At 45.5% G+C, this 26,868-nt stretch overlaps 1 protein-coding gene across 1 annotated transcript in view; it reads right to left on the bottom strand.

The window, feature by feature from the left end:
- LOC119169595 (cell adhesion molecule Dscam1-like) overlaps nucleotides 1–24,896 on the bottom strand; it is a 354,684-nt gene extending 329,788 nt beyond the window's left edge. Inside the window, exon 1 of the mRNA XM_075887261.1 lies at nucleotides 24,463–24,896. Within this exon, the coding sequence (XP_075743376.1) occupies nucleotides 24,463–24,505 (43 nt within the window). The 5' untranslated portion in view covers nucleotides 24,506–24,896. The remainder of the gene's footprint in view (nucleotides 1–24,462) is intronic.
- Between the last annotated feature and the right edge of the window lie 1,972 nt (nucleotides 24,897–26,868).

The raw sequence follows: 26,868 nt of genomic DNA, 5'->3' as shown, positions 1-26,868 counted from the left end.
CTCTCGAACATGTCCTGTGCTATTGTCCAGAATTCGAAAAAGATCGCCGAACTTTCCAGTGAGCCTTAAGGAGACTGAATGACCGTTTACTCTGGAGATCATCTTGCTACACGCTGCAGTGAAATTACTGTCAGTCTCTCCCTAACCCTTTTTTTTTCTTTTTCCTCTCTTCCCTCTTTCTCGTCTTTCTTGTACCCTTCCCTAATCCCCCAGTGTAGGGTAGCCAACCGGATGTCTTTCTGGTTAACATCTCTGCCTTCTCCATTTTGTGGCTTCCTCCTCCTCCTCCTCCTCCTCCTCCTCATCTTGTGATCGTGGCCTTCACGTACTTCGGCCCAGAAAGCCACACGAGCACTTTTACAGTTCCTGAGGGCAACGTCACTGTGCGACCGCCTGTGGAACCTGAACTGTGTGTGCGGTGTGTGTGTTATGTACAATGTGTATCTCCTCCTCCTCTCTCTCCTTTCTCCCTCATTCCCCTTTCCCCTGAGTAGGGCAGCAAACTGGCCTTCGTCTAGTTAACCTCCCTACTTTTCTGATATTTTGCTTCTCTCTCTTCTGTATCTCAATTATTACAAATAACATCCCCTGTACTTCTCTAGGCATTATTGTTCCACTCTCACAGAAAATCAGTGAAGGCGTTACTTAACATTTTGCGTGGCAGTGGCCCATTGTACAGACTATAGCCCCCCAGCCCCCCCTTACCCTTTTCTTGCGCGCGTCTATTTCCCTCTTCACTTTCTTTGCCATCTTTCTTCCCTATTCCCCCTTCTCCTTGTGCAGGGTAGCAAACCGGATGCTCCACTTTCTGGTTAACCTCCCGGCCTTTCCCTCATTTTATTCTCTCTCTCCATTGTCCCCTCTGGTAACTTGAAATCTTTACTGTTAACAGATAACCATATTAGACGACGATAAATACAGTGCCGCAGTCAGTACATAAAATACAGTGCCCCGATTGTCTTTCGTTAAGAATAAAGATCGCAACTTGGCACACCGCTCTTTTCTTCCGTGCCTGCCTTATGGTTGTTTGTGCGGTAGTGAGTGTGCGCATCGCTTAGTGTTCAATGTTGTCGGCATCACCTTCATGTCCTGCGTCACTGCTGCGATTATTTAGTGTCCGTGAGCGAAATGAGCTCAATACGTTCTTGAGAAATGACCTCTTGGCTTCATTTTATGATGCGAATATATTTGTCTACTTGTAAACTAACATTTGTAATATCAAAACGTGGTATTAAAATAATAGAAGTGAGCTGTCGTGCTATTGAACGCAGTGAATAATAAAGTGCAGCATTGGCCTATGTGCTGTATAGGCTGTGTTCTAAAAGAATAAAGAACTATTCGGTTGCGACTTTAGTACGTGTCGTTCGCATCGAATGGTATTAACCTATCTTTTTGGACAGAAGTGTATGTATGTTTATTCGTTTGTTACTTTTGTTTTGTGGAACTCTCTGTCTGTTCCCAGGTTACGCAACCTTTTCATTTATTTTTATTAACTTCATTTATATTTATGACTTCAGCAATGGTTCATGGATTTGGCTCGTCAGGTGTGTCACTCCTGCCAGACGATGATGCGAGCGCGCTTGCTAACAGCTGTGTTCACCTCTGCTGTGGCTATGGTGCACTGGCAGATCGATTGACACGTGTCCGCAAGATACGCCATTGTTGAAAACTGTGTTCCTCTGTTATCAGAATATAGAAAAAAATCGTGAAAGTAATTGCTGCGGAAGCTGTCACGACGGCCAACAATAGTATGCGAGTCCCTCCTTATTGTGTTCAGAGGCAAATACACCAGCCAGTTCTTCATATCTACATTACGTAGCAATAACTCACCGCTGCGGGCTAGTGAATATGGTGGTTGACTACTGACCCAAAGGAAAAGGTATAGAATACCGGAACCGCTACCCATGCTTCGATGCAAGCTAAAGGCTAGAGGTCTTGGTGCTTAGATTTCGGCGCATGTTAGAGTACCCCAGGCGTTGATATTTCCGGAACTCTTCACAATGGCATCTCTCATTTTAGGAGTTATGAATCACCTTTTTACTGTTGTTTGAATTTGAAATTTGTTCTAAATTTACGAGCAATGAAATATTTTCATTTTTTCTACTTTGTATATTCTATGCTTTTGGCTGCTGTCTTCTGTTTTCTTGGTTTTCACTGTTATTTTTCTTAAATTGACCTTTTTCCAGCTTGAGATGTATTATATTTGCTTGTTTTTTGTACTGCCATTTCTCTACTTCAATTAACTTTTTTCTGTATTCATTACTGTAAGAAGTCCCGATGCAGTCTCTGTCTATGGGACCTCCTTTTAGATACTAAGAATTTGTAACTTCCCTAATCACGAAATAAAACGATTTCTGATTTCTGATTTTATAATGACATTGAGGTTGCGAGATGTGAAACCCGAACAATCATTATCAGTAAATCTAGTAGCAGTGAAAGTAATTAATAATTGGTGAGGTCAGCCCCAGCTTGCGCTTTTCCAGTACCAGGCACTTTGATTTACGTGAAAATATTCTCACCGGATGAAAATTAAACATACTAAACGTTTACTAGAACCTAAATTATTGCGCATTATTAAGATTTTCTAGCTGTGTTAGTGCACAAGAGCAGTCGACACAAAAAGTTCCGGAGAAAGAGCACAACGCAGTCGAAAAAAAATGACGATTTGTCTTTTTTGTTTATGCGTTTATCAGCGCTCTTTCTCTCCCTCCCTTTCTCTTTGCGTTACATTCTTACATTGTCGTATTTCTAGGCTATAATCAGGTCAGCTGAATACACGTCTAGCTATAATGAAGGGTGGTTCAGGTAAAGGCGCATGCAAATTGAGCACTCTGCGACCCACTTATGAATGTTTCAGAGGTCAACATCCAACTAAAAGAAATACCTTTTCTAGCGAAGACGGCGTGTTGTTGGAGAGAAGCAAACAAAAACGCGTAAAAATTTTGCGTAGTCTTGTTGCACATTGTTCGAGTTTGCAGACACGCGATACTTCAACATCAAACGAGAACGCAGACTCAGCAGGAGGGCTGTCCAACGAGGCTCTGATGGGAAGACGTCGCAGTCTCTTCGCAAATGAAACGTTCATTGAATCTGGCCCGTGCGGGCATTCGCAACGAAGGAGGATGATTCTGCGAGGCGGCCGATAATTTCCTCTTCCGGGTCTCGGCCCCCTTAATGCTCTTTGACATGCAAATGCGATGTCGTTATAGCCTGGGCAGAAGAAGGAGGCGTGAGAGCGGCTTATAATATGCAGGTGCAGAAAGGAGCGCGAGCGAAGAGGTGGTGAATACGGGTTTCTCGAATGCTGCGCGCGTTTGGAGACACACCTTCTTCCTTCGGGGCGCATCGTTTAATCTTACCGCCCTTCGCAGCAGTATCGACTTTTGTAATGTAGTGATTCTAACGTCAATGCGCTTAGTTTGCGCCTTCGTGCCGAATCTCAGTTAAATTTGTGCCCGCCTCAGAAGAAATATGCTTCTGTGGTCTTTGGCGAGCTTTTGCCTACGGTTACACTACACCTGTGCGTGGCCCTAGTGAAGTATTTCTATTTACCATGCTGCTGCTCTTTCGAGAGACATTTGAGGTACGAGAAACAAATCATTCCTAAAAGTATTGGCTCTAGCGGAATTTTATGTAAAGCACCACTTTACCATTCCTCTAACCTTCTGTCTCGTAAAAGAGCCACACAGTTTAACTAAGACATACCAATTTCAATTGAATATTTTAGTTGAAGAAAGCGCACGTCCTCTAGGGATTGGTGCTACCACGAGAGACTCTTACCTATGCGCAAGTTCTCACATTTTAATGCTCAGAAATTTCGTCAGATAAAAAAGAAAATAAATGGCTCCTTAATCTTCGCACTATAATATCAAAACTTGGGGTGACAGTATTCAAAGCGACAGCATCAGTCATTTATACGCGCAGAGAGTACACTTCAAAAAGCTTCCAGCTCCAAGTGTGTACGTGCAAACGAGTATGACGCGTTCTCAATTATAAAATTCTTCCGCACAAGTTCACAGAGACAGAACTCTACAGACAACCGGCTTGACTTTCGGGAGGCTGTAACATCTGCAGGCCCACGTCGAGTTTCTGCTCATGACGTCAACGCGTTCTGCTCTTTCATTTCCCTTGGAGGCGAGAATCTCGGCAACCTTCATTGCCGCACTTGCTCTAACTTCATTTTCAGTAACCATGACTATGTCGGCAAATTTTGGCTTCTTGCATCGCTCTGCGGAGCGCTACTTGCTGTGGAAAAAAGAAATAAGTAAAAATAGAAATACTGCTTCCCACCTTCGCCACAGAAACAGTCACTTTGCCGTGCTTAACGTAAACTGCGCCAGACCCGCATGGGTCAGAACGAACCAATCACCTGCTTGAGTGCATTCACCGTCCCGCAAGAGTGTACAAAGAAAGAAAGTAAGGGAGAAATAATTAATTAAATAAATAAATAAATAAATAATATATTCACGAGTAAGGTGGTTACTAAGCTCCCACGTTTAGCAACTCTGCTTTAGCTGAAGCTCACACTTACGCTGGCTTTTCGCGTGCTAGTCTCAGCGGCGCAAGAATGAGCTCAGCGACAGAATATTCCAGCAGATGTGGCCGAGAGACTAGGAGCTACATGAAAAAAAAGAACGTTGCTAAGAAAAAGCCGCGAGTGTATAAAGTAAGGTATCCGGTGGCAGCGCGGCCGAGATTACGGCGTCCACATTTCACCAAAATTGCCCTGTTCTCGCAAGTGCACGACACAGCCAGCTGTCGCCGAGTAAAAAAAAAAAAACAAACTCCCCTACTACCTTTGACATTGTGTTCGAAAAAGATAAAAATAACAAGAAAAGCGAGGAACCTAAATGAAATTCATTAATGAGCACAAAAATAGAGGCACGTCGGACCTTTATGAAGGAATGAACGTGTCGTGTTTTGAGTGAAAGAGGAAAAAGGGACGAAAAACGGACGAAAAACGGAAACGAAAGAACGATGACTGAAACTGAGGAAACAGAAAAATTTCGAAAAGGATACAAAAAATCTAAAGAAAACGCGATAAAACGTACGTAACGCACGAACAAATGCGCACATATACAACATAAATTTGTAATAAAACTACGACAAACGAAATGTAAATATCGCAAACGTGCTGGCTGGGTTTAATGATGGAAGCCGAAAGGAAACTGCGATAACGGCTCCTAGGCGCTGCCGAACTTTTGTCCTTTGTTCAAGTTTATTTCAACAGAAATAGCTGACTTTTTTCAGCCGTACAATTTTTGTTTCTAACTTAAGAGTTACGAGTTGCAAAACGCAGAGCTCAAGATATGCATGACCAGGGGTTGTGTGAATTACAGGGTAAAGCTCGAGATTATTTAAGAAAAAGAAATGCATAATGAGCTACATGGATAAGAAAAAGTACAAAATAGGCAAGGCCCGAGAAACGAGCGAATTAACCTAAAAAATCTAAGGTCACACAACAAAAGGCAAACGTAAACATGACGGGTGTGTGAAAGAAGGGAAAAACAAGAAAAGAAAATATACAACGCAAAACAAAATCCTTCCAAAGTAAATACGATAACTGGCTTCCAAGACTCACTCATTACAAGCATTAAGCTAAATGTCATGCATTTTTTTTTGCTGCACGAAAGTTTCTTTTTGTGGTGGAAAAGAGAGTGATAAGGCAGACATCAGAATAATGTTGAGCCAGAGTTTTTTTACATGTTTTTTTATAGGCAACGGCTTTGCGTTTCCTGACTACTAAAGAAGTTCGAGGCAAAAATTTGATAAGTGACGACTAGAAGTTGAGTAACAGGAGGGCGTTAAACCTATAGCGTGCCAGATGCGAAGGTGTTCGCACGAAGAACGAGATCTACGTAGTGCGCACGAAGTTGCCGGCAGTTAGGTACTTTCGCGAAGTGGGAGCAAATCAGGTTACCAGCAAATGCGTGTAGTGCTTACGCTTGCAAAGAAAAAAAAATTATTAGGCACGTCAAGATTACAACGCAGGGCTTCTGCGTCGTGTGTCCTAACAAGCGTAGTGCGCTTACGATGTAAAAATTCGTGCCTTCTTCGCAGACAATATTATTAGAGGAATAAAAAGCCTGGAAGCGACGAGCCTCCTCGCATGCTCGCTGTTGAAATTGAAAAAGAAAAATATATACTTATTATCCAAACATTATTCACGATGTAAATAACATTAGAAGTTAAGCAATCGGCAGTTTTAAAATAGGATACAGAAAGCTTTAGGTATATTATTTGTTACCACTGCGTACACGTCATAGGTTGGACTCGCTCTCTGGATTTTGTGCCGACCGGTTGTGCCCCCGAGTTCTCCGACGACAGCGCAGCTCTGGCCGACTGCCTCGCCCTACGTCATCTCCTGCCGCCGACGAGAGCTTTCACCGAGTGGTGCTCCGTCCTCTGACTCCTGCGATCGTGTCCATATTTCCTATCTCCTCTTTACTTCCGTCGTTTTCTATCGTTCCCTGTCCCTGCGCCACGCTTTCTCCTTCCTCCTTTCTAATTGATTGATATGTGGGGTTTAACGTCCCAAAACCACCGTATGACTATGAGAGACGCTGTAGTGAAGGGCTCCGAAAATTTCGACCACCTGGGGTTCTTTATTCCCCTTTCTATCTCTATACCTTTAATCCTATCTTTTTAATCCCTCCTTACCCCCATTCTTCGTGAGCTACTGCTGAGAAGTCACACTCTGATGCAGACAAATACAGGGCTCACATTTCTCATCTTTTCTCTTTAAGAATCACATAAGTAAAGCGATAGGTAATTCTAGTAGGTAGTCGCGTTAAGATATGGAACTAGGGTATACGGTGCCTAACAAAATCTATCTGTGCGTACACTAAACTAACTTTTCTTTAATGCCCGTTTTGCAGTCTATACTTCTTGTAATACAGGTGTAGTCGAACCGTGCTCTATAAGAGTTCGCACTTTGAGACAGCTCAGGGTATGCGCGGTCATGTCAATCAATGTTTACAGAACAAAAATATGCCTATAGTGCTGAAGTAAGGTACCACACTGTAAGTGCACTGATTTCATGGGCGGAAATGGAAGTCGGGTGTTTTGCACCGCCATAAAAACGGCATAAGTTTCTTTGAGTAACCAAGAACGACATAATGTTATTAATGTTGACAAATTTCTTTTATGTGGTTGGAATAAAACTGAATAGATAGTATAAAACATAGACCAGAAAACATCAATTAAATTAGAGGTGTCTAATAAGACCCACGTTAAATGGAACGACACAGTTAAGCTATGGGGCGTCTCGTGAGAACGCAATTTGCGAAAAGAAAAGCGAGGTGGCCCGTCTCTTTCTGTGGGGGAACCTGCACCTGTTTCACGGTAGCATTCAATTAGTGAGAGCAGAGCATAAGTTTAAAAAATCACAGCATATCCACGGAGTGAAGGATGATGAGTGGGACGAAGCGTCCGTCAGTTCGTCCATGCTTTCGTCCGTCCATTCGTTCTTGCTTCCGTCCGTCCGCACGACCATCCGTTAGTCCATCCATGCGTCCGCCCGTGTTTCCATTGCGTCCATCCAACAGTCCGTTCATCCATCTGCCCGTCTCTCTGTTTATGCGTCCATCCATCCATACGTCCGCGCGTCTATCCTTTCGTCCGTCCGTCTGCTAGTCTGTCTGTCCATCCGTCCAGGCGTCCGTCTGGTGAACACTCCAGCTATCGCCATCTCCCCTCTCGCATACCCTGTGGCATATACCCATTGTAGAGCGGATATATGTGCTACCGGTGGCTACGTACTACTACATACATACAAGGGATGGCCAGACCCACGGCTTAAGGAGCTTCGCCCCTAAAAGCAAGTTACAAAACCTCGCTCATCCTCTTATTAAAGGAATCGGTGTAACACGAAAGCGAAACGTACCTTCACAGAAGTAGCTGAGGATTTATGTACATCGTTTCGCCCCAAGAGTGAATAAATAATGGTATAGCAACAAATTGTAACCTCACCCGAAGAGCGTCAAAGTGCTCTAAACAGGCAATTATCTGCTCAATCAAAAAGCAAGCAAGGAAAGATAATACGCAGGATGAGCGTGAACCAACCACTGCCACAGCACAGCACTTGAAGCACACTGCTCAAACACAAAGGGGGATGCATGAAACGAGTGCAGAGAACGCATACCGGATGATCAGACGACTTGCAGGGAGACAAAAAGGCATGAAAGAGGACAATCTTATCAGGTTGATCTACTCTTTCGTGCTATGTCATATTTCATATGCGTGGCTTTTATGTATTACTGGACACAAACCCACTTAAAGAAGCTCGACGCGGTGATCAAGAAAGTCTTCAAGATTGCACTGGGTCTTCCGCTTCGCACCATCACTCAAACATTGATCAAGTTTGGGGTACACAACATGACCGAAAAAAAATTGCGGAGGCTTAAGGAAGGTCACAAAAATAGCAATACTCTCTACACCTTGCATGGGGAGATCGATCCTCGATAGAATCACGATCAACCCTGTCATCGACCAGGAGACGTACACCAAGATACCACAGGACTTTGCTGAGAGCATCATCGTTGCCCCGTTGCCAAGGAATATGCACCAAACCTTAAACGTCCCCAGAAGGGTAGCCTGGGCTAAGGCTTTATTGAAGAAGTTGGATAACGGAGGCAGGGGGGCTTGCTTTGTCGACTCAGCCTCATATAAAGACCGAAATAAGTTCGCCGCGGTAGTAGTTGACCACCAGGGCAGGTGTACCAACTGCATCACGGCTTACACTTTCAAACCGGTATTAACTAAACAGGTTGCCATCGTGTTGGCCCTGACAGATGATCAATACACCGAGATATACAGTGACTCAAAACCAGCCATCAGAGCTTTCAGCAGGGGCCGAATCATACTACAAGCAGTTTGAATTATTAATAGTAAACAGACTATTGATACACATTACACATATTGGTTCCCAGTGCACCTCGGATCACTCGATGACATTAACGTGAATTCAAATGAATAGGCCAACACAGCGTTGCCCGCGAACTTACGGACCGGGATGATTTTACACATGGCTTTGATTCTGCTGGATTCGAGAGAGAGAGAGAGAGAGAGAGAGAGAGAATAAAATGAGGGAAAGGCAGGGAGGTTAACCAGAAAATAGAGCATTCGGTTTGCTACCCTGCACTAGGGGTAGGGGGAATGGGGAAGAAAGATTGGAAAGAAAGCGAAGGAAATAGACGCGCGCTGAAAAAAAAAGGGGGGGGGGAGGTGGGGTGCTACAGTCTATACAATAGGCCGCTGCCGCGCAAAAAGTTCAGTAAGGCCTTCACTGATTTTCTGTGAGCACACAAATCATGTCGTCTTTGCAGCACTGATTGTTCAGACAAAGGTCTGTCGTCAAGGCGAGCTAACGCAGCAGCTAGTTGCCGTGTTTGCACGCTGTAACGAGGGCAGTGACAGAGAACATGCTCTATAGTTTCATCGCTGCCGCAATGACCGCAAGCAGCACTGTCTTCCATGACGATTCGGAAGGTGAAAGCTTTGGTGAAGGCGACACCAAGCCATAGTCGCCAAAGCACCGTTGTCTCGAGTCGAGAGAGTCCAGACGGAGGTCGGAGTCGACGAGACGTGTCCAGTCTACGCAGTCGCGTGTGCCGTAAGCACTCGGTGTTCCACAGGGAGTTTAATTCTGCATTAGCGATTTTTGGGATGGTCATTGCAGCACCAGTCCTTGAAAGTGGTGTAGATTTTTCTTCACCATCTTCGTGTGCTGATCGGGCAGCTGCATCGGCATGTTGGTTGCCCAATATGCCGCAGTGACTTGGAAGCCACCGAAACGTGATTCTGTGTCCTTCGTCGAAGAGGTGGTGAAGCAGCTCTCTAATTTCCAACACTAGTTGTTCATGAGGTCCCCGGCGTAAGGCGAATATCAAACACTGTAGTGCTGCCTTAGAGAAAACGCTCCATTTCTTGGCTTCTTGGTGTTTATTGACTTGAATTGCGCTACGTAGAGCAGCAAGTTCCGCAGCTGTCGATGATGTCTGGTGGGATAAACGAAACTTCACCGTTGTCGCTGTTGCAGGAAAAATCACCGACCCTGCAGACTCATCCACTTTAGTTGAAGCGTCAGTATATAGATGAGTATGCTCACTGTATTTCTCAAATAACAAGAGAAGAGAAAGCTGCTTTAGCGATGGAGACGAGAGCCGGGCTTTTGACCCTATGCCTGGAACCGTGAGTTCAACACGTGCATAGGTCATACTCCATGGGGGAGTTGAAATCCTTGATGGAGTTGTATATCCCGTAGGAATGCGTGTGCGATATGTCAAGACTGTCTGGCAAAATGAGGCACGAGGTCGGGCTTCTGGCAGTGAAGCTAGATGATGGGCAGGGGCACGAGTAATATGCCTGTGACGTTGGTATAAGTGTACCTGAAAATCTCGTACCTGAAAATCTCTGAATAAGGGTCTGAAAATCTCGCCAGCGAAATGCGCATTGATTGCTTTTAGTCGAAAGCCAATGAGACCATACGCTATATCAATCGATGGCCAATTCATATATATGTCAGGACGCACAGATTTCTAGGCGTATTCATTGATAGAGACCTCTGCTGGGGCCCACATGTCGCCCACTTGAAGGAGAGGCTGACAGAAATTGCTAACTTATTCAAGTATCTCGAAGGAAAAACCTGGGGGACTTCAGTACATGCAATGATGCAATTGTACAAGACGCTTTTTCTTGGCTATTTGCGCTACAGTTTGCCTGTGTTGACCAACACCTGTAGAACCAACATTCGGACTCTCGAAAGCATCCAGCCTATGGCTCTGCGAGTTTGTCTGGGGCTACCGCGATGTTCATCAACAGCTGACACAATCGAGATCGCTAATGACTGCCCGCTAAAGACGCATATCATGATGGAAGTGCTCAAAGCTGGATTCGAAAATCTACAACGGGATACGCCCATGACATATAATGAAATTACTAAACATTACTACCTGGGGAGGAGAGCATTTGCACCCCCTCACAATAGACTAAACAAAGCACAAGCGCTCACACTTAGACAATTACAGACACAGTCTTATTACTAACCGGCACAGGTAAAAGAATGGTACGGTACAAAAGACATGGATGTTGTTTGCAAGGCACGTAAGAAAGAAGTATGCACGCTTGATCATATGCTCTGGGAATGTGGGTCGCTTGGTTGTGGCATTTCCCGGGAATGGTTTACAGGTATGATACAGTGCCACGACCATTTCACTCAAGTCCTGGCTGTCCAGTACGCCCATGACAGGGATAGGAGGCTTGACCTCGCAGTACCAACATGAGATTAGCCAGGCAGGTGGCTACACTCTGTACAGGACAGTGCACAAGTATCCAGTGCACAAGTATCCGAGTGCACAAGTATACACAGGACGAACGACAGCTGTAAACTGTCGCAGTCGGGGAGAGCGGTTACTTATTTATGCATGACTGGCGCGCTCTTTTCAAAACACTTTGAAGACAACGAGCTCTGAGTGCTGCCATCGGCAGAGGGTGTATATATTTAAAAAGCTTACCTCTAGTATGCTTAAGAACGTGTCTTTTGTGGCTGAGTCGTTAAGCGCCTCGCGTTAACGAGCGGAGAGTCGTAGGTTCGACCCCTGGGGGGCGTAATTTTCTCCAAGTTTTTTCGTCGCTCTCTGTTAATTCATATTTTAAAACGTCATATCTGTGACGGAAATATGTCAGTGGCGCCGTGGGGGACTAACTCCTAAAGCATTTTGCTCTAGAAACAGCTGTTTAGTTTAAACAGTTGTTTCACAAATATACCGGGTAGAGGAATCACGTTTCCAATGTGATCAATAATTATTATTGCTCAGGTTTAATTCATGAACCATGATATAGTTATGATAATAATAATGACTAACCAACAGTAATGCCAAGGAAAGATGGTATTAGAAGTAAATGTTATACAAATGTTAAGAAAGTAAATTGGGCCAAAAACAACTTGCCACTGGCAAGAACCGAACCTGCGACGAATACCGCGTCCGATGCTCTACCGACTGGGCTACAACGGCCGCCACTACCCCGTCCACTTTATGGGGTTAAAGGCAGGAGCGTCAGGCATCGCCGCCAGTAGCCAAAGCAGTCAGGATGAAACGCTCTTTTGCGGCCTGTTGGTGACATGTAGCACGGGATCCAATTACCTGCTAACAGGTGACCAATAATCTCTCACAAGCTGCTTGAAAGCATCAAGTTGTGCCGAAACAAGCCCTTACATTTTCTGCTTCTTTTAAATACGAAGCATTTCTTAGCGAACATCGGTGACTTTGAGCGTATCTATCTATCTATCTATCTATCTATCTATCTATCTATCTATCTATCTATCTATCTATCTATCTATCTATCTATCTATCTATCTATCTATCTATCTATCTATCTATCTATCTATCTATCTATCTATCTATCTATCTATCTATCTATCTATCTATCTATCTATCTATCTATCTATCTATCTATCTATTCGCCTATGACTTTTAACTCTCCTCACCGTTTCGATAAAGCAATCGATATCAAACTTGGTATGACATAACATGAGTGTGGGAAGAACATATCTGATTAATCGTCACATGTATGTCAGGAATGTCATGATTTACATTTCATGGTCCTGCAGCTCTTGCGGTGGTTTCGTTCACATGGCATGTTGCAAAACTGGTATGGTATGACATGATTGCATGGTGAACACAAGCGACAAACCCTAACATGAAAGTCATGAGATGCGTGTCATGTAACAACATGACTACATGCCACACTCATGATGCGTTCATGGCCGTTTTGCTATCGTCACATATACCAAATTTGGTATTACAGTACATTAATGGATGGCGAAGGTATGTGATTGTTTCAAACATAATAATCATGAGGTGCGTGTCATGTCACAACATGACTACATGCCACGCTCATGATGTGCTGGCGGCGGTTTCGCGAGCTTCACTTATGCCAAATCTGGTATTACGTGACGCCAATGGATGACGAAGGTATGTGACTGGTGCAAACATGATAATCATGCGATGCGTGTCATATGAGAACATGACGACATGCCACGGTCACGGCGCCAATACATTTCGCCGTGACGCGGTGCGCGTGCTCGCCGGCGTTCATTTCGTCGCGTCACGCCGGCGTTGCCACGCCAGGCGCTGGTCCGGCGATATACTCACAGGCACGTGCCGCGCTGCGTTGCTTTGGCGCATGCGCGTATGCGCACGTCCGGCGACCCTCCGTGACGAAGAGAGACGCAGTGTTGTCTGGGTAACAGATCGGCGGGAAATGCAGCATGTCGCATTTTGCGCCGGTTGCCATCGGGCCGCGCCGACGGACGTTGGTCGCGCCTGGCTTCAGACTATAGAGTGCTCGCATTTTCCTAACGTAGCGTCGCTGTGACCAGCGTGCGCGCGCGACAACGCTACGTTGGAGTATATTGGGCCTTCAAGATGCGCTCATGGCTGTTTTGCTTGCCCCACATATACCGAAATCTGGTGTTACGTGACGTCAATGAATCACGAAATATATAAATGGTGCAAACATGATAATCCTGACACGCGTGTCATGTAAGAACATGACGACTTACTGCGCTCACAGCATGCTTGCGACCGTTTCGCTAATTCCACATATACTAAATTTGGTATCACGTGACGTGAATAGATGACAAAGGTAAACGACACATCTAAACATGATGATCATGGCGCGGAAGTCAAGCACGGAATCATTTAGCTCCACCTCGTAACGTTGTGCTGATCTTAAAGTGACATATGAATACTTCTCATTCGTGCTTCGCATATCATTGATTACCACTGTACGTTGTTTCCCACAGTACGGTTCAGCGGCCCAACACTGTAACCACTGATCCCACGTGATGACCACTGGAGCTCCTTTTCTGTGGTTGATTTTATGTCATCTTCTGAAAGATTTTCTTAGAGGGGGTGTTACATAAGGGTGGGGGGAGGAGCTAAAAAAAAGAATAAACGTAATTTTTCTGTGCGCATTGTTTGATCGATATATGGGGTTTAACGTCCCAAAACTATTATATGATTATGAAAGACGCCGTATTGGAGGGCTCCGGAAAGTTCGACCACCTGGGGTTCTTTAACGTGCACCCAAATCCTAGAACACGGGCCTACAACATTTCCGCCTCCATCGGATATGCAGCCGCCGCAGCCGGGATTCGAACCCGCGACCTACGAGTCAGCAGCCGAGAAGCTTAGCCACTAGACCGCCGTGATGGGGCATGTGTGCATATTGCTGATCAAAGCTTCTGTGATCTATCACAGAGCTCGGTTAGCGTTAGAGTTTGCTTAGAGAAAAGCCCTGAACAGGCGTCATACAATGCGACGAGTAGCGTTAGCACATGCTCGCGGCAGGAGCGCCAAATTTTACGAAGCATCACACCACACAAACTGCCCAACAAGTGGGTGTGTTGAAGGCCAACTGGCGGTCAAGTTTTCAGCGGCCGCAGTGTTATCATCATCATCACCCCCCCGCCATGTTAACACAATTATGTAGGTGCACGCATCACCTTAAGGACGCGTATTTGGTACATAGCAGCTAGACTTACCAGAATATTTTCTGGGAGGGTTTAAAAATAATCCCATCATATCCACGGAGTGAATGATGAGGAGTAAGGCGAAACGTCCGTCCGCTCTTGGGTCCATTCATGCGTTCATCCATGCGTCCATGCGTTCGTCTCCGTCCGTCCATCCGTCTGTCTGTCTGTCTGTCTGTCTGTCTGTCTGTCTGTCTGTCTGTCTGTCTGTCTGTCTGTCTGTCTGTCTGTCTGTCTGTCTGTCTGTCTGTCGTCCGCTCTTGTCACACCAGAGCACGCATTAGGTGGATGGACGCTTTGCCCCACTTATCATCATTCAGTCCGCTGATGTGCTGGCTACGCAGGATCGAAGAGCGGCTGACCAGGTGATGCTATGGGGAGCTTCGTCCCTAAAACAGTCGACGTTACGTGCGCCGAGGCCCGTTTTCTCGCCGCACGGTTGACGATCAGGGTTGCCGTAGGCGGCTACCTTGCGCTACTTTGGCTACTTTTCAATGCGTTTAGCGACAAAACTTTTCCAGTTGGCAAAATGGCTATTTTTTGGCTGCCGTTGGGCGTGTTGTTTGATATTTAAATGGTTTTATTTGTCCATTAATAGTAAAGAGTATACCACATCAGTTCTATTTGGCTACAAATTAGGCGACAAAAATAACCTGGCTAGTATGGCTACTTTTGGCTTGAATTCTGATGTCTTTTGAAGTTCAGCCGACAGAAACTTTGGTTGAAGTGTCCACTCTGCAGCGAAGTATTACAAGCGATTGAACAGAGGGTGCACACAGGGAGCGATTGTAGGCTATGGAATGAAAAAAAATTGCCCGCAGCTTCCCTCGGGGGAACACTGAGGAGGATGCGGAGCATATAATTGGTTAACGGGGTGTTAAAGTGCGACTTACTTGGGTCGATGGCTAAATTGGTTAACGTGGTTGTGAAATGGGGTGTTAAATTGCGACTTACTTGGGTCGATGGCTAAATTGGTTAGCGTGGTTGTAGGAGGGGGTGTTAAATGAGTGAACACGTACACACGTATGCGAAAGGGCGGCGCTGGTCGAAGGGACGTCGATCATTGTGTTTGTGGATTCGTTGGAATTCATTTCACCGCGACCTTGGACGTCGACGCGCCGTACAAACCAACCGACGAGCGGCAACTGAGCGAGCGAGCGCCGACCTTGAGTATATATACAGCTCGACGGCGCATGCACTGTCAGCTGTTGAATGTTCTCGAAGCGCGACGCCACATGCGCGTCCACTGGAGAATCAGGAGAATTGTAGATGTCGAACGCGGTGTGTAGAGGAGGAAGGGTGCACAGATGGTGGAGGAGTGAAGCACGCGCGGTGTGTAGAGGAGGAAGGGATGCACAGATGGTGGAAGAGTGGGCGACGGCGCGACGGCGCATGCGCGCGCGTCAGCTGTCGAATGTTTGAGAAGCGGTGCGGACGGCGCGGACGGCGCGGACGGCGCACTACAAGGCGCGAGTATAAGATGCTCCGCATCTAAAAAAAACCAAAAAGTAACAGGGCAGGCAGGTTAATCAGGCAAACGCCTGTTTGGCTTCCCTACGCTGGAGAAACGGGAAAGAAGGCATAATTGTATCTTACATGTACATTGGCTGTTTGAAAATAATGTGCAACATGTGCCTGAACGGCCGAAGGGAAGTGGGATTTTCGTCAGGAGTACTGATGCACCTTTAGCCTCGTTTCCACGGTATGCAGTTCTCGCGGTACACTGAAATTAGGATTTCTTTATGTTGATTTGTTTAGTAGAAAGATGAGAGTACGAGGGAGAGGGCGAAAAGAAAGAACGAAATGATCATGTCGGCACTATACAATAGTTAAAGGAGTTAACAAAGGTCCGTATCCTCTCAAGAGCACAAAAGTGCTTTCAGCCGCTTCGTGAGCTGAAGAGCAATGAGAATGATGCTCCTGCAGCATCTTAAAGGAGAACGTCCGATCTTCCAATTGTCGCAACGCGCTAAACCTTTTTTTTTCTGTCGGAGGTGAATCGAGCATAGCCAACCATCGATGTTTTCGGTGCCGCAGACCTCCTATGCCGCGCTGCCATTCCCTCCAACAAAAGTTGCGCGTTTGTGCCTGCCTTCCAAATGGCAGCATCCTGTCACAGCTGATAAAGAAGTGAACTGTTTACGCTATCGCGCTCCGCTTTTAATGAAGTCTCCTCCACGTGTTATATGTTGTGAAGTTGGACACGGGTTAGATGGTGGTGCGTGAACTGCTGCACAGAGTTGAAGAGCGAGCACTGGACTGATCCTGTTCGTAAATTATCGACTGAAGAGAGAAATCCGCGTAAATGCGCCAGTGAGAAAAAAAGAACCGTAGTTCACATTTGCTATCACTTAGGAAAATTAGTCAAGGTTTACACTCTGCTTATGAATTGTTAAGGTAATTACTAAATATAGTTCGAAAAAATGCGCTTGTTGTACGTAGTATTGCGCATTCGTCTAGAAACATAAGAAAAGTGGGCGGCGCTTGCGTTCACAGTTTGTTAAAATTCATTCATTCATTAAAAGCCTCGGGGCAACAAGGCGTTGAAAAGTGCTTACACCAAACGATAGGAATATTTATATATATATATATATATATATATATATCATTTATATATATATATATATATATATATATATATATATATATATATATATATATATATATATATATATATCTCAAAACTTTCATATGACTCAGTGTAAGTCAAAGCTGCAAGAAATAAATGGTTATTGTGAATATATACAATGTTCGCAGGAATCTGGCTCTCTTTCGTGGATAATCGAAGAATAAATCAATGACGCAGAATTTTTCTGAAACATAGTTTGAGAATGACATTACAACAAAGTTGGCTTTGAAGTGATATGTATTGCGGGTGAGTAATCAGTTTGTTGTTCAGTGTTATATGGTTGTGCAGCGTGATAGAAAAAAAAAACGCGCAAGATATGGCGTTAGGAAGAATGGGTTTTTATGATAGACACAGCGGCATTTTTATTTTATTGCACATGATGAAGCTAGCTGAATCGCAATCAACGAACTCGAATGAGCTGTTTAGCCTGCAAGAGCGCTATTTCAAAAAAGTGCATGCACATTCTAATTTGGCCTGCACAGTGACAGTATATGCCTTATGCAGATATAACTCCACCGTGAATTAATAGGCCTCTAGCGGTAACAAGCGCAGATTTTACGGAATTCCCTCAGCCGCTGGGTGTCATCGCGGAACGATGCATTTTCCGCCGCCAATACTTTTTGTTCTTTTCGAGCTTGGCCAGTCGTCAAAGTGAAGGTCTATTCGCTTTAGCAACGTGATGAGCCATCCGCAAGCGGCGAATGATATATCGTGGCACTATTTAATTTAAGGAAGGTCCTCATACCATGGCTTCTTAATTTTCGACGCGCAAGTCATTCCATTCAGCTATAATGCAACCACCGTGGCATGTTTGCACTTAGTTGTCACTCCGGCACCGCAGACATAATTGGTCACACAAACGCCCCTGCTTTGATTGATCTGAAAACATTACGCGAACTACAACTTTTAATAAAAAGTAAGGATTCGAAAATTAAGAAACATCTCTTAATTTTCGTGGAATCCCCCTGCGCGTTAAATATGGTCTGGATGTGTACTTCACCGTGACTGTGTACTTCACCGTGACCGTGACTGCGTACTTGATCCACAGAACAACCCCTTTTCTACAACGCCGTAAGGATGCTCGGCTTCGAGAAGCTGTCCACCTTTTTAGGGGCGAAGCTCCTTATAGCGGCACCTGTTCATCCCTCGTAGTCGTAGTCGTAGTCGTAGTGTGTAACCAGTCTTACGTTTCGACTTGCAAGGTGGTGCTGGTGGGAGATTTCTCCTGAGCGTTGTTGAACAATTAAAAATTCGTAGCGTGCGCGTTAACTAAAAGCCGAATTCTCCTGTCTCTAATTCCCCATTAGCAGCCCATGGCATGTACATTGAGCACTATCTGACAAAAAAGGGTTGCTACGTTATACTCGCTGGGCGTAACCTCCTTCGTTTTAGAAAGGTTTATCGAGCGTTGAGCCGCAATGGCATGAATACAGTGAAGTGGTATATGCCATGAACTCAAGGTGGTTAAAAGTAGGAAGTAGATAGAAGCACAAGCCGTAAGAAAGTGAAAGCCGAATTCTGCTGTCTCTCATTCACCATTAGCAGCCATTGTCATGTACATTGAGAAACTTCTGACAAGAAAGCGTTGCTACGCTATACTCGCCGGGCGTAACCTCCTTCGTTGTAGAAAGGTTTAGCGAGCGTTGGGCCGCAGTGCCATGAATACAGTGAACTAGTATATACCATGAACTCGAGGTGGGTAAAGGTGGGAAGTAGACACGAAGCGCACGCCGTTATAAAGTGTGCGTGTGTCACCTCTCGTTTAGTCCTTAGAATATCCGCTGGATGGCGGTGCTTCTATATCGGGAATATATGATGGAAAGATGCGAGATGGTGATACTTGGAGTGTTGAATAGATGGACGAACGGACACACAGACAGATGCATGGACGGACTCACGCATGACTGCACCGACGGATTGACGCATGAATGGACGCAGGGGCGGATGCATGGACGAACGCAGGGACGGACGCACAGATAGACGTGCGGACGCACGAACAGACGCACGCACGGACGGGCGAATGGACGCACAAACGGTCACACAGACGGACGCACGGGCGGACGGAAGCAAAAACGAATGGACGGACGGAGTAACACCCCACTCTCCATCATTCACTCCGTGGATATGCTGCCATTTTTTTTTTTCATTTAGCTCTTTGAAGAAACTATCTCTAGCTCGTAGCTCCCTGAACTATGTAATGATAATTGGCACACTTTGATGTGCTATGGCTAGCAAAGGGCGCCTTGTGACAAGTTGAGCGGCTCGGGTTGAAATCTGTGCAGTGGTTGCAGTGCCACGGTTGCTCGATGAAAAACTTTTTTTTTATTCGGCGGCCGTGACAGTGCAACGGCTGGTGTCGTCTGTTTCAAGCTGCCGGCGAGTTTGCTGCTGCGTTCACGCGAGCGTGATAAGCTGCGATTGCTTATTCAGTGAAGTGGCCCCCCACTGCATGCGCGTAGTCTCGCGACAACGGGTTCATCACCTTTTTTATGCTGCCGCGTTCACCCGAGGGCGCAAGAAGTCTGGCGAAAAGGAATACACATGCCAACACTGTCGTTTTCAGACGGCTGCTAACGCACTTGTTTATATTTTAAACCAAACGTAAGAGAAAACACCTCTAGGGAAGCACGAAAGCGGATGCAGTGGCTTACCGCCCCCATATAGCATCGTCTCCCGTCAAATTTGCTGCAGTGGCCGCTTTGACGCCGGAGCTAACCACGGAACAATATCGTTCGCCTGAATGCATACGCTCTCACGGCTAGCTGCTTGTTAAGTCAAAGCTCGCGAGAGAGCCATCGTTGCCCGGCTTTCAGGTCACTCGCGTGTTTATAAAGATATATAAATATAAATTAAGTGTTCAACCAAATGCGCGAAAATTTCGCCAGCTTACTCCTGGGACGGAAGGGCGCACGTTGGATTGTCGTTGGCTCCGTGAGGTAGATTGTGAAGGCGCCGAGGATATAATACCTGATAGTAGCAAACAGAGGTGGGAGCTGATGACCTTAGCGAACGACGCCTGTGGTCGTTGTTCTGGCAGAATTGCCAAATGGCTCGACACCATCCGTGAAACGTGCCGAATATGTGCTCTCGGCACGTCCATTGTGACGTAGGTCGTAACCGGAAGATACCGAGCCAATATTTCAGCGGTTGAGGTAGTTTGTGGTAGGCCGAGACGAACACGTAGAAATAGAAAAGTTCTTTTTACCTAGGACTTGAAGCAAGCTACTTTTAGACTGTTTACACACCTTCCACGCTGACAGAATCCACGTACACACAGATGGCTCTACCACCCAGGATAGCTCCACCGGCGTCATCCCATCGTGACACATAAACGTCACTTACAAACTTTGCCACGTGAGCTCATTGACTGGTTCGGAAACTGCCGCCCTGCGAGGTGTCATAGATTATATTAAGCAACAACCGGCTAATCGATGGCCAGTATTCTGCGACTCCAAGTCGGCTATACAATGTCTTTCGTCGGCGCTTCGTCGCAGGTCGTATACGAAGTACTGGCGTGGGAGATCAAAGGAATTTTGCGCTACGCGACCGAACAAGGACGCAACGCTGTGTCCCAGTGGATAAGAATTCATTGCGGTATCTCCGGCAATGACCTCGCCGATGGAGCAGCCAGAAAAGCACACGTACAAACAAACCCTGTTTCCGTACCTTTATCTAGGATTGACGCGGCTAGATACAAAAGCAAGCTGGCGCAGGACATGACACTCCAGAAGTGGCAGTCATCACAGTTCGCACATCATCGACTATATTCTCTCAACCCATCTCTACGAATGTGGACACCCTATGGTCTTTCTAGGGAGGAAGGTACATTGTTGTGTCATCTCCGTTTGGATGTAGCCTTCACCAATGCCTACTCATTTAAGATTGGGATGGCTGACAGCGCGGATTGCAACGACTGCGCCATCGATGAGACTATTGAACACCTCTTATGTTACTGCCCGGGAAACACAAACGAGAGAATTCTCCTGCGCAGTGCTCGAAATCAACTGGACAGAAGTTATTTCATGGTCTAGAAAGTGTTGGGACCATGGCACTGTCCATCCCGATTCCGAAAGGCACAGAAAGCGCTGTTGCATTTTCTCAAAGACACCGGCCTGTTTCATCGTTTATGATGTGAAACTGTTACGCGACGGCCCAGCCAGTGACTTTTTTTCTCCTCTTGTATACCTTTACTTCCCCCTCTACCCTTCCACAGTGCAAGGTAGCCCACCAAGGTTCAGTCCTGATTAACCTCCCCGCTTTGCTTCTTATTTTCTCTCTCTCTCTCTCTTTCTCTTCGCTAGCCTATTTGTGAATGCACATATATTAAGCGACAAAACACAGATTATGATCATAAACTGGGTATAGTGACCTCTTTAAGAGGAGCTTGGGATAATAATCAACCGTTAAATGTTTATCAGCTAGATAACGAAGTGAACCACCGTCGCTGTTTTCCTTTACCTATTCTGAATCGATATATTCACCAATTGCTGAAGATCTTTTTTATATAATAATAAACATGACGGCCTCGGCATTTTTAGAAATTTGAAATAGTAGAGCGTGACAAGGCGATGAGTGAATCACAAACCCAGCCGTGCCAACAATCACTGGAGACATAACTGCATAGTTTTATTGGAGAGTACGAAGTAGGCGGTCATTGCAGTGGAGGGATAAAAGTGCAGACACCTTACGACCTGGTGCGGCAGGTCGTAAGACGTGTAGATGCCTGACGAGTTCTCTAGAGTTATATGTTCATCGCGTGGGGTGCCGACTACACTTCAGAACATTTTGACATTAGTCTTTTAACGTAGAAGAATATGCGTAAGAGAGAAAGTTAGATTTATCATATTTTGTTGTCGTTACGTACGTGTTGCAGATTTATGCGCGGAGCAGTGTGCATCGGTAGCATGTGTTTTGCGGAGAGATAAAGACGTTTCTTGCGAGTTAGGCAAGAGCTTTAAATTGGCATTGAACCACGGAGCATAAAATTTAGATGTACTGGCGCGCGATGGAATGTTCTTTTTTCCTTATATTTATCTATCTGTCTACTCTAAACATGTTTCAGAAATTCAATAAGAAAGTGTGAGGAAATGCAGTTAAGTTGTTATTTGTGGCCGTAAAGTATGCGTTTCTCTAAACTCGTAGGGTCTTATTTTGTTTATTTGCTCTGGGGGTACAAATCTTTAATGAAAATGCAAGGATGCAGTGATCACTTACACCATAGTTCTCATTTATGTGTGAATCAATCATAAATTTTGAAACTAATTCACCGACTATATATTATGCATCTGAAATCCATTTCAGGTAGTTTTTTTTTCTTGATTCTGTACTGTCAATCCGGACAGAATCGCGGGTTCAACTCTCACCAACAGGAACAGCGTTCCAACATGATAAAAATGCAGTTTCGTACATTGTGCTGTGCACTCTACCCATCCATGCAAGCTCGTAACGGCTCAGATTCATAACATACGTCTGTTCAGCGAGTGCTTTAGGAGTTATAACTTATAACTGATGCTATCTCTGGAAGTAGTGATAAGATTATCAGGAAGCATGCGCACCGCAACCACATGTGACATGCCCGGTGGTGGTAGAAATGAAAAGTATTCGAGAGCTCACGTTGTCACATCTTTCGTAGAACAGGAAGACAATGCAAATATCATGTCTCGTATATGTTTTCGCATTATGTCTGAGCCCTGTGAATGGCTCGTCATTCGATAATAACAATAATAATAAACATAATAATATTATTAGTATCTGGGCTTTGAGGTCCCAAAAGCACGATATGGTTATGAGAGACGCCATATTGGAGGGCTCCGGAAATTCTGGCCGCCTGGTCTTTTAACGTGCCCCTAAATAAAGTACACGGGCCTAAAATATCTTCGCCTCCATCGAAAATGCAGTCGCCGTAGCCGGGATTCGATACCGCGACATACGGGTTAGCAGTCGTGTGCTGTTCCACTCGACCACCACGGCGGGGCCCCTCATCATTCGAGGTATTGAATAATGTAGCTCTTGTCACGGAAAAAAACACCCGAATCAAAGCAAGGTGCACAGCGTGGACAGTCGTTAATATTGCTGTTTATTTTCGCGTTCAAGCAAGGACGCATTATCTTAACGAAGGTGCTATTTACCCTTGAAAATACAAAAAAAAACGAGAACGTTATTGTCGTGTGGCGTTTGGGAGTTTCGGATCTTTCCGGCATGATTCGGGACGTCAGACCTCTGTTCGTGTGACGTCACGAGGAAGTAGGCTTCTTATTGGTCTTTATAGGAGAGACATCAGTCGTAAATTGTCTCCTACGCCCCTTTCGAGATGCAGTCGCACGTCCGTCGTGCCTTGTCTTTCGTGAATATTGTGCGTGGTCGTATGATTTCACTTCGTTTAGCGCGCTTTCGACGGAGAAAACGTAGACAACAGCGCGTAGCCTAAGAGAGTGCAATCCTGATAGGCATTTGTGACGTTTTTAATGATTTTTATGCGGTGAGGAGGATATAGCTCCCGTAGAAAGTGTAGTGAAGGCGTGGAAGAAGCAACTTTCTTGACTTCAAACCCGGAGTCATTTAGGGATCTTTTAAGCTTGCATGGCACTTCTCTTTTCTTAGTTTTGTTTGTGTTTGCTGCTCTTATAAGAACACTGTGCAATTCAATATCCGAATTTCCGCTGATTTCAGTTAGGCATAATGTGCTACGATACCACATTCTTTCGTGTTATCTATAAGAGGCGTAGAATAAGATTTATGCATAAACAAATGCCTAGGCATTAACCCATGTACATGCCCATGCGTGTAAACCAAGCAGAGGGCTTATAGGAAACACAGAGACGGCTGCTGACAGTATGCAAATTTGCAAACACAGACAAGAGACGAGTTGCCTGCTAACTAACAATAACATATATAAATGTGCTTGTTGAGTAACACGCTGCCATTTTGTTTGTTAAGCTATGCCGCCAGTTGGCACGTTTCAGTGGACGCTCACAACACGGTACTTATAGGCATGAAAGAAATAGAAGCACTACCTAAACAGGAACGTGATATTGCGTGCGTAGAGCGCGCGTAAACTCGATGACAAGATCAGCTCGCACTTTAAACTGCAGTGATGTTAGTAGCCTAGATGAGCCGAATACGAAATAGAAGACTTAGTAATCATTACGGTTCACTCGTTATGTGTAGGGAGCGCGCGAGAACAAGCAAAGAACACACGCATCGAAAGCCTTAGACTAGAACACGTTTAGAAGGAGTAAGTTAAACAAGATGTAATTGAAGCACCCTGCGTAATGAGATAATGAGCGCTGCAACTTACCTATTGCTAACAAGGCAAGCAGCAGGCGCAGCGAGGGAATCATTACTCCGCTGGTGTGCCGTTCATCAATCGAAGGTGCGTGCTGTCCAAAACAAGGCGCAGGAGGATTTCGAAGAAAAGCAAGCGCCGGAGTTCATGCCCGACCACTGTCACTGAGCGGGAGCATCACGTTGCCACTGAGACAACCAAGGGAGAACGAGCCTCAGCTTCACCGTTCATCCCACACCGCCGGTCGCCTGAGACGAACCGCTGAACAACTGACGCTCGAGAACGCACATGAAGCACTCCCAGTTGGCACCGGTAGTGAAGACGAGTGTGAAAAAGAGAGAAAAAAAAACGCTAGTTTATCGCAGTTCACCCAACACGCACGTCCGCGCTCAGGGAGTAAAGAGCATCTTTCAACGTTCAGCGCACAGTGACGCTCTCTGCGATGATTTGTGATAAGGTGTCCGAGACAACACGCCGAGCTCGTTTTCAGACAACAAGCTGAAACCAGAACACGGCGTTCGACGCACCAACCGGGAGAAAAAAAATGCGTTGCCACTTCACGTGGCGCTCAAATGCCTCGGGCCAGCACGCCGCTAAACGTTCGACGGCGCAGCTCTGTTTCTGAGCGGGTGGCTTGAGACGTGCGCTGCCGCCGCGGCCTTTCTGTGCCGGTGCCCGGAGCGCGATTGAAGGCCAGCGGCTCTGGCGAGAGCCCACGCTGCCGTCTTTCTCCCCTCGCTCAGGACCCGGGGTGCGCTCCGCAGATAGGGCGAGGCGACCGCGATCAACCCCTTGGCTCGTATCGACTCGCCCCTCCTCGCTTCCAGCCCGCGATCGCAGCGACTCGTCGCTGGTACCGCCGGCGAATGCTGGAGCGCAAGGCCGCGCTAGCACGTGCTAGCATGCATGTTACAGAAGGATGCGCATAAAAATGGCACATTGCTACGAAAAAATTAGGCCAAAAAAGAAGAGTAGTGATAGTTTGATTCACAGAGAGGTTGCATTTACGTAGATTAATTTTTGTTTAATGTACAAGCACAATTTTCTTTACGCCCGCTTAATAATATTTGTTGAGGTATAACGCCCAAAAGCCACCATATGATTAGCAGAGACGCCGTAGTGAAGGGCGCCTGCAAATTTTGACCTCCCAGGCTTCATTAACGTGTGCCTAAGTCTAAGCACACGGGCGTGTAGCATTTTCGCCTTCATCGAAAATGCAGCTGCCGCGCCTGGGATGGAGTTCCGTGACCTACGGGTCAGCAGCCCAGCAGTTTAGTGCCTTCGCCACTAGAAAACCGTGGCGGGTTATGATTAAATGAAGACAAGTAACGAACCAGCCACGGTGGTAGAATATATTGGGCGTGACTGCTGGCCTAATTGTTGCCGAAGCAAATCCTGGCCCCGGCAGCCGCATTTCTGTGCATGCGAAATGCTGGAGGCCCGTTTCCTTGGAGTTCGGTGCACGTTAAAGAACACCAAGTGGTTGAATTTCAGGGTATCATCAGTAACAACGTTTGTCATAATCATACATTGAGATGTACATACCCAACTATTATACTATTTATGTATACCAGGGACGAGTCGGCCGACCAGCTTTGGGCCGTCCGGCTATCCGGAGATGACGCCTGGGTGCAAGAACTTCGAGCCGTCATTTGAAGCACCGACCCTGCCATAATCACCTGAACAGTTGGGGGGTGGATAGGGAGGGCAAAGGGATTAATGCTCTGTTTCCCCTGCCGCACTCTGAAGGAGAACTATCGTATTCGTCAAATCACTCTTCAATAAATCTACCCCGCTCTAAGCTCTTTCACTAAAGCTTCAGAGTTGGGGCGTGTGTTCAGCACAACTATTTATTCTGCAGCGCGTGTTTATTTCTACACTGTCACGAAACAATATGACGGTAGTTCTTTTTTGAAGTAAAGAATTGAATAAGGCAAATACTATTTTCGCCCTGGAAACATTTATGTTAATTTCAAGTTTGTTTTCTCGCTTTTCCAGCATCTTTCACTAGCCCTATGCAGAAGCGGGCCGCACAAAATAAAATGTTCAACAAAGTGGCACGTAATACACCTAAGTTATATATATATATATATATATATATATATATATATATATATATATATATATATATATATATATATATATATATATATATATATATATATATATATATATATATATATATATATATATATTCAAGAACACACATAAAGTACTACTAGCGAAGATATTAACCCTAAATTAGGGAACACACAGAGAAATAAAAGTATTGTTGAGAAAATATCATCAGAAAATTATAAAAATAAAGAAAAAGCGTAGTCCTGATGCGACACGGTGCTTGGTTATTGAGTAATTTACTTAGACAATGAAAAGGAGGGCGCCTCGTTTATTTCTAACGGCTACAATGTGGCAAACGAA

The sequence above is a fragment of the Rhipicephalus microplus genome, chromosome 2 (genome assembly GCF_043290135.1).
Source record: "Rhipicephalus microplus isolate Deutch F79 chromosome 2, USDA_Rmic, whole genome shotgun sequence".
In the NCBI taxonomy this organism is placed as follows: Eukaryota; Metazoa; Arthropoda; class Arachnida; order Ixodida; family Ixodidae; genus Rhipicephalus; species Rhipicephalus microplus.
Note: the sequence above shows the minus strand (reverse complement) of the source record. Positions and strands in the feature narration are given on the sequence as shown.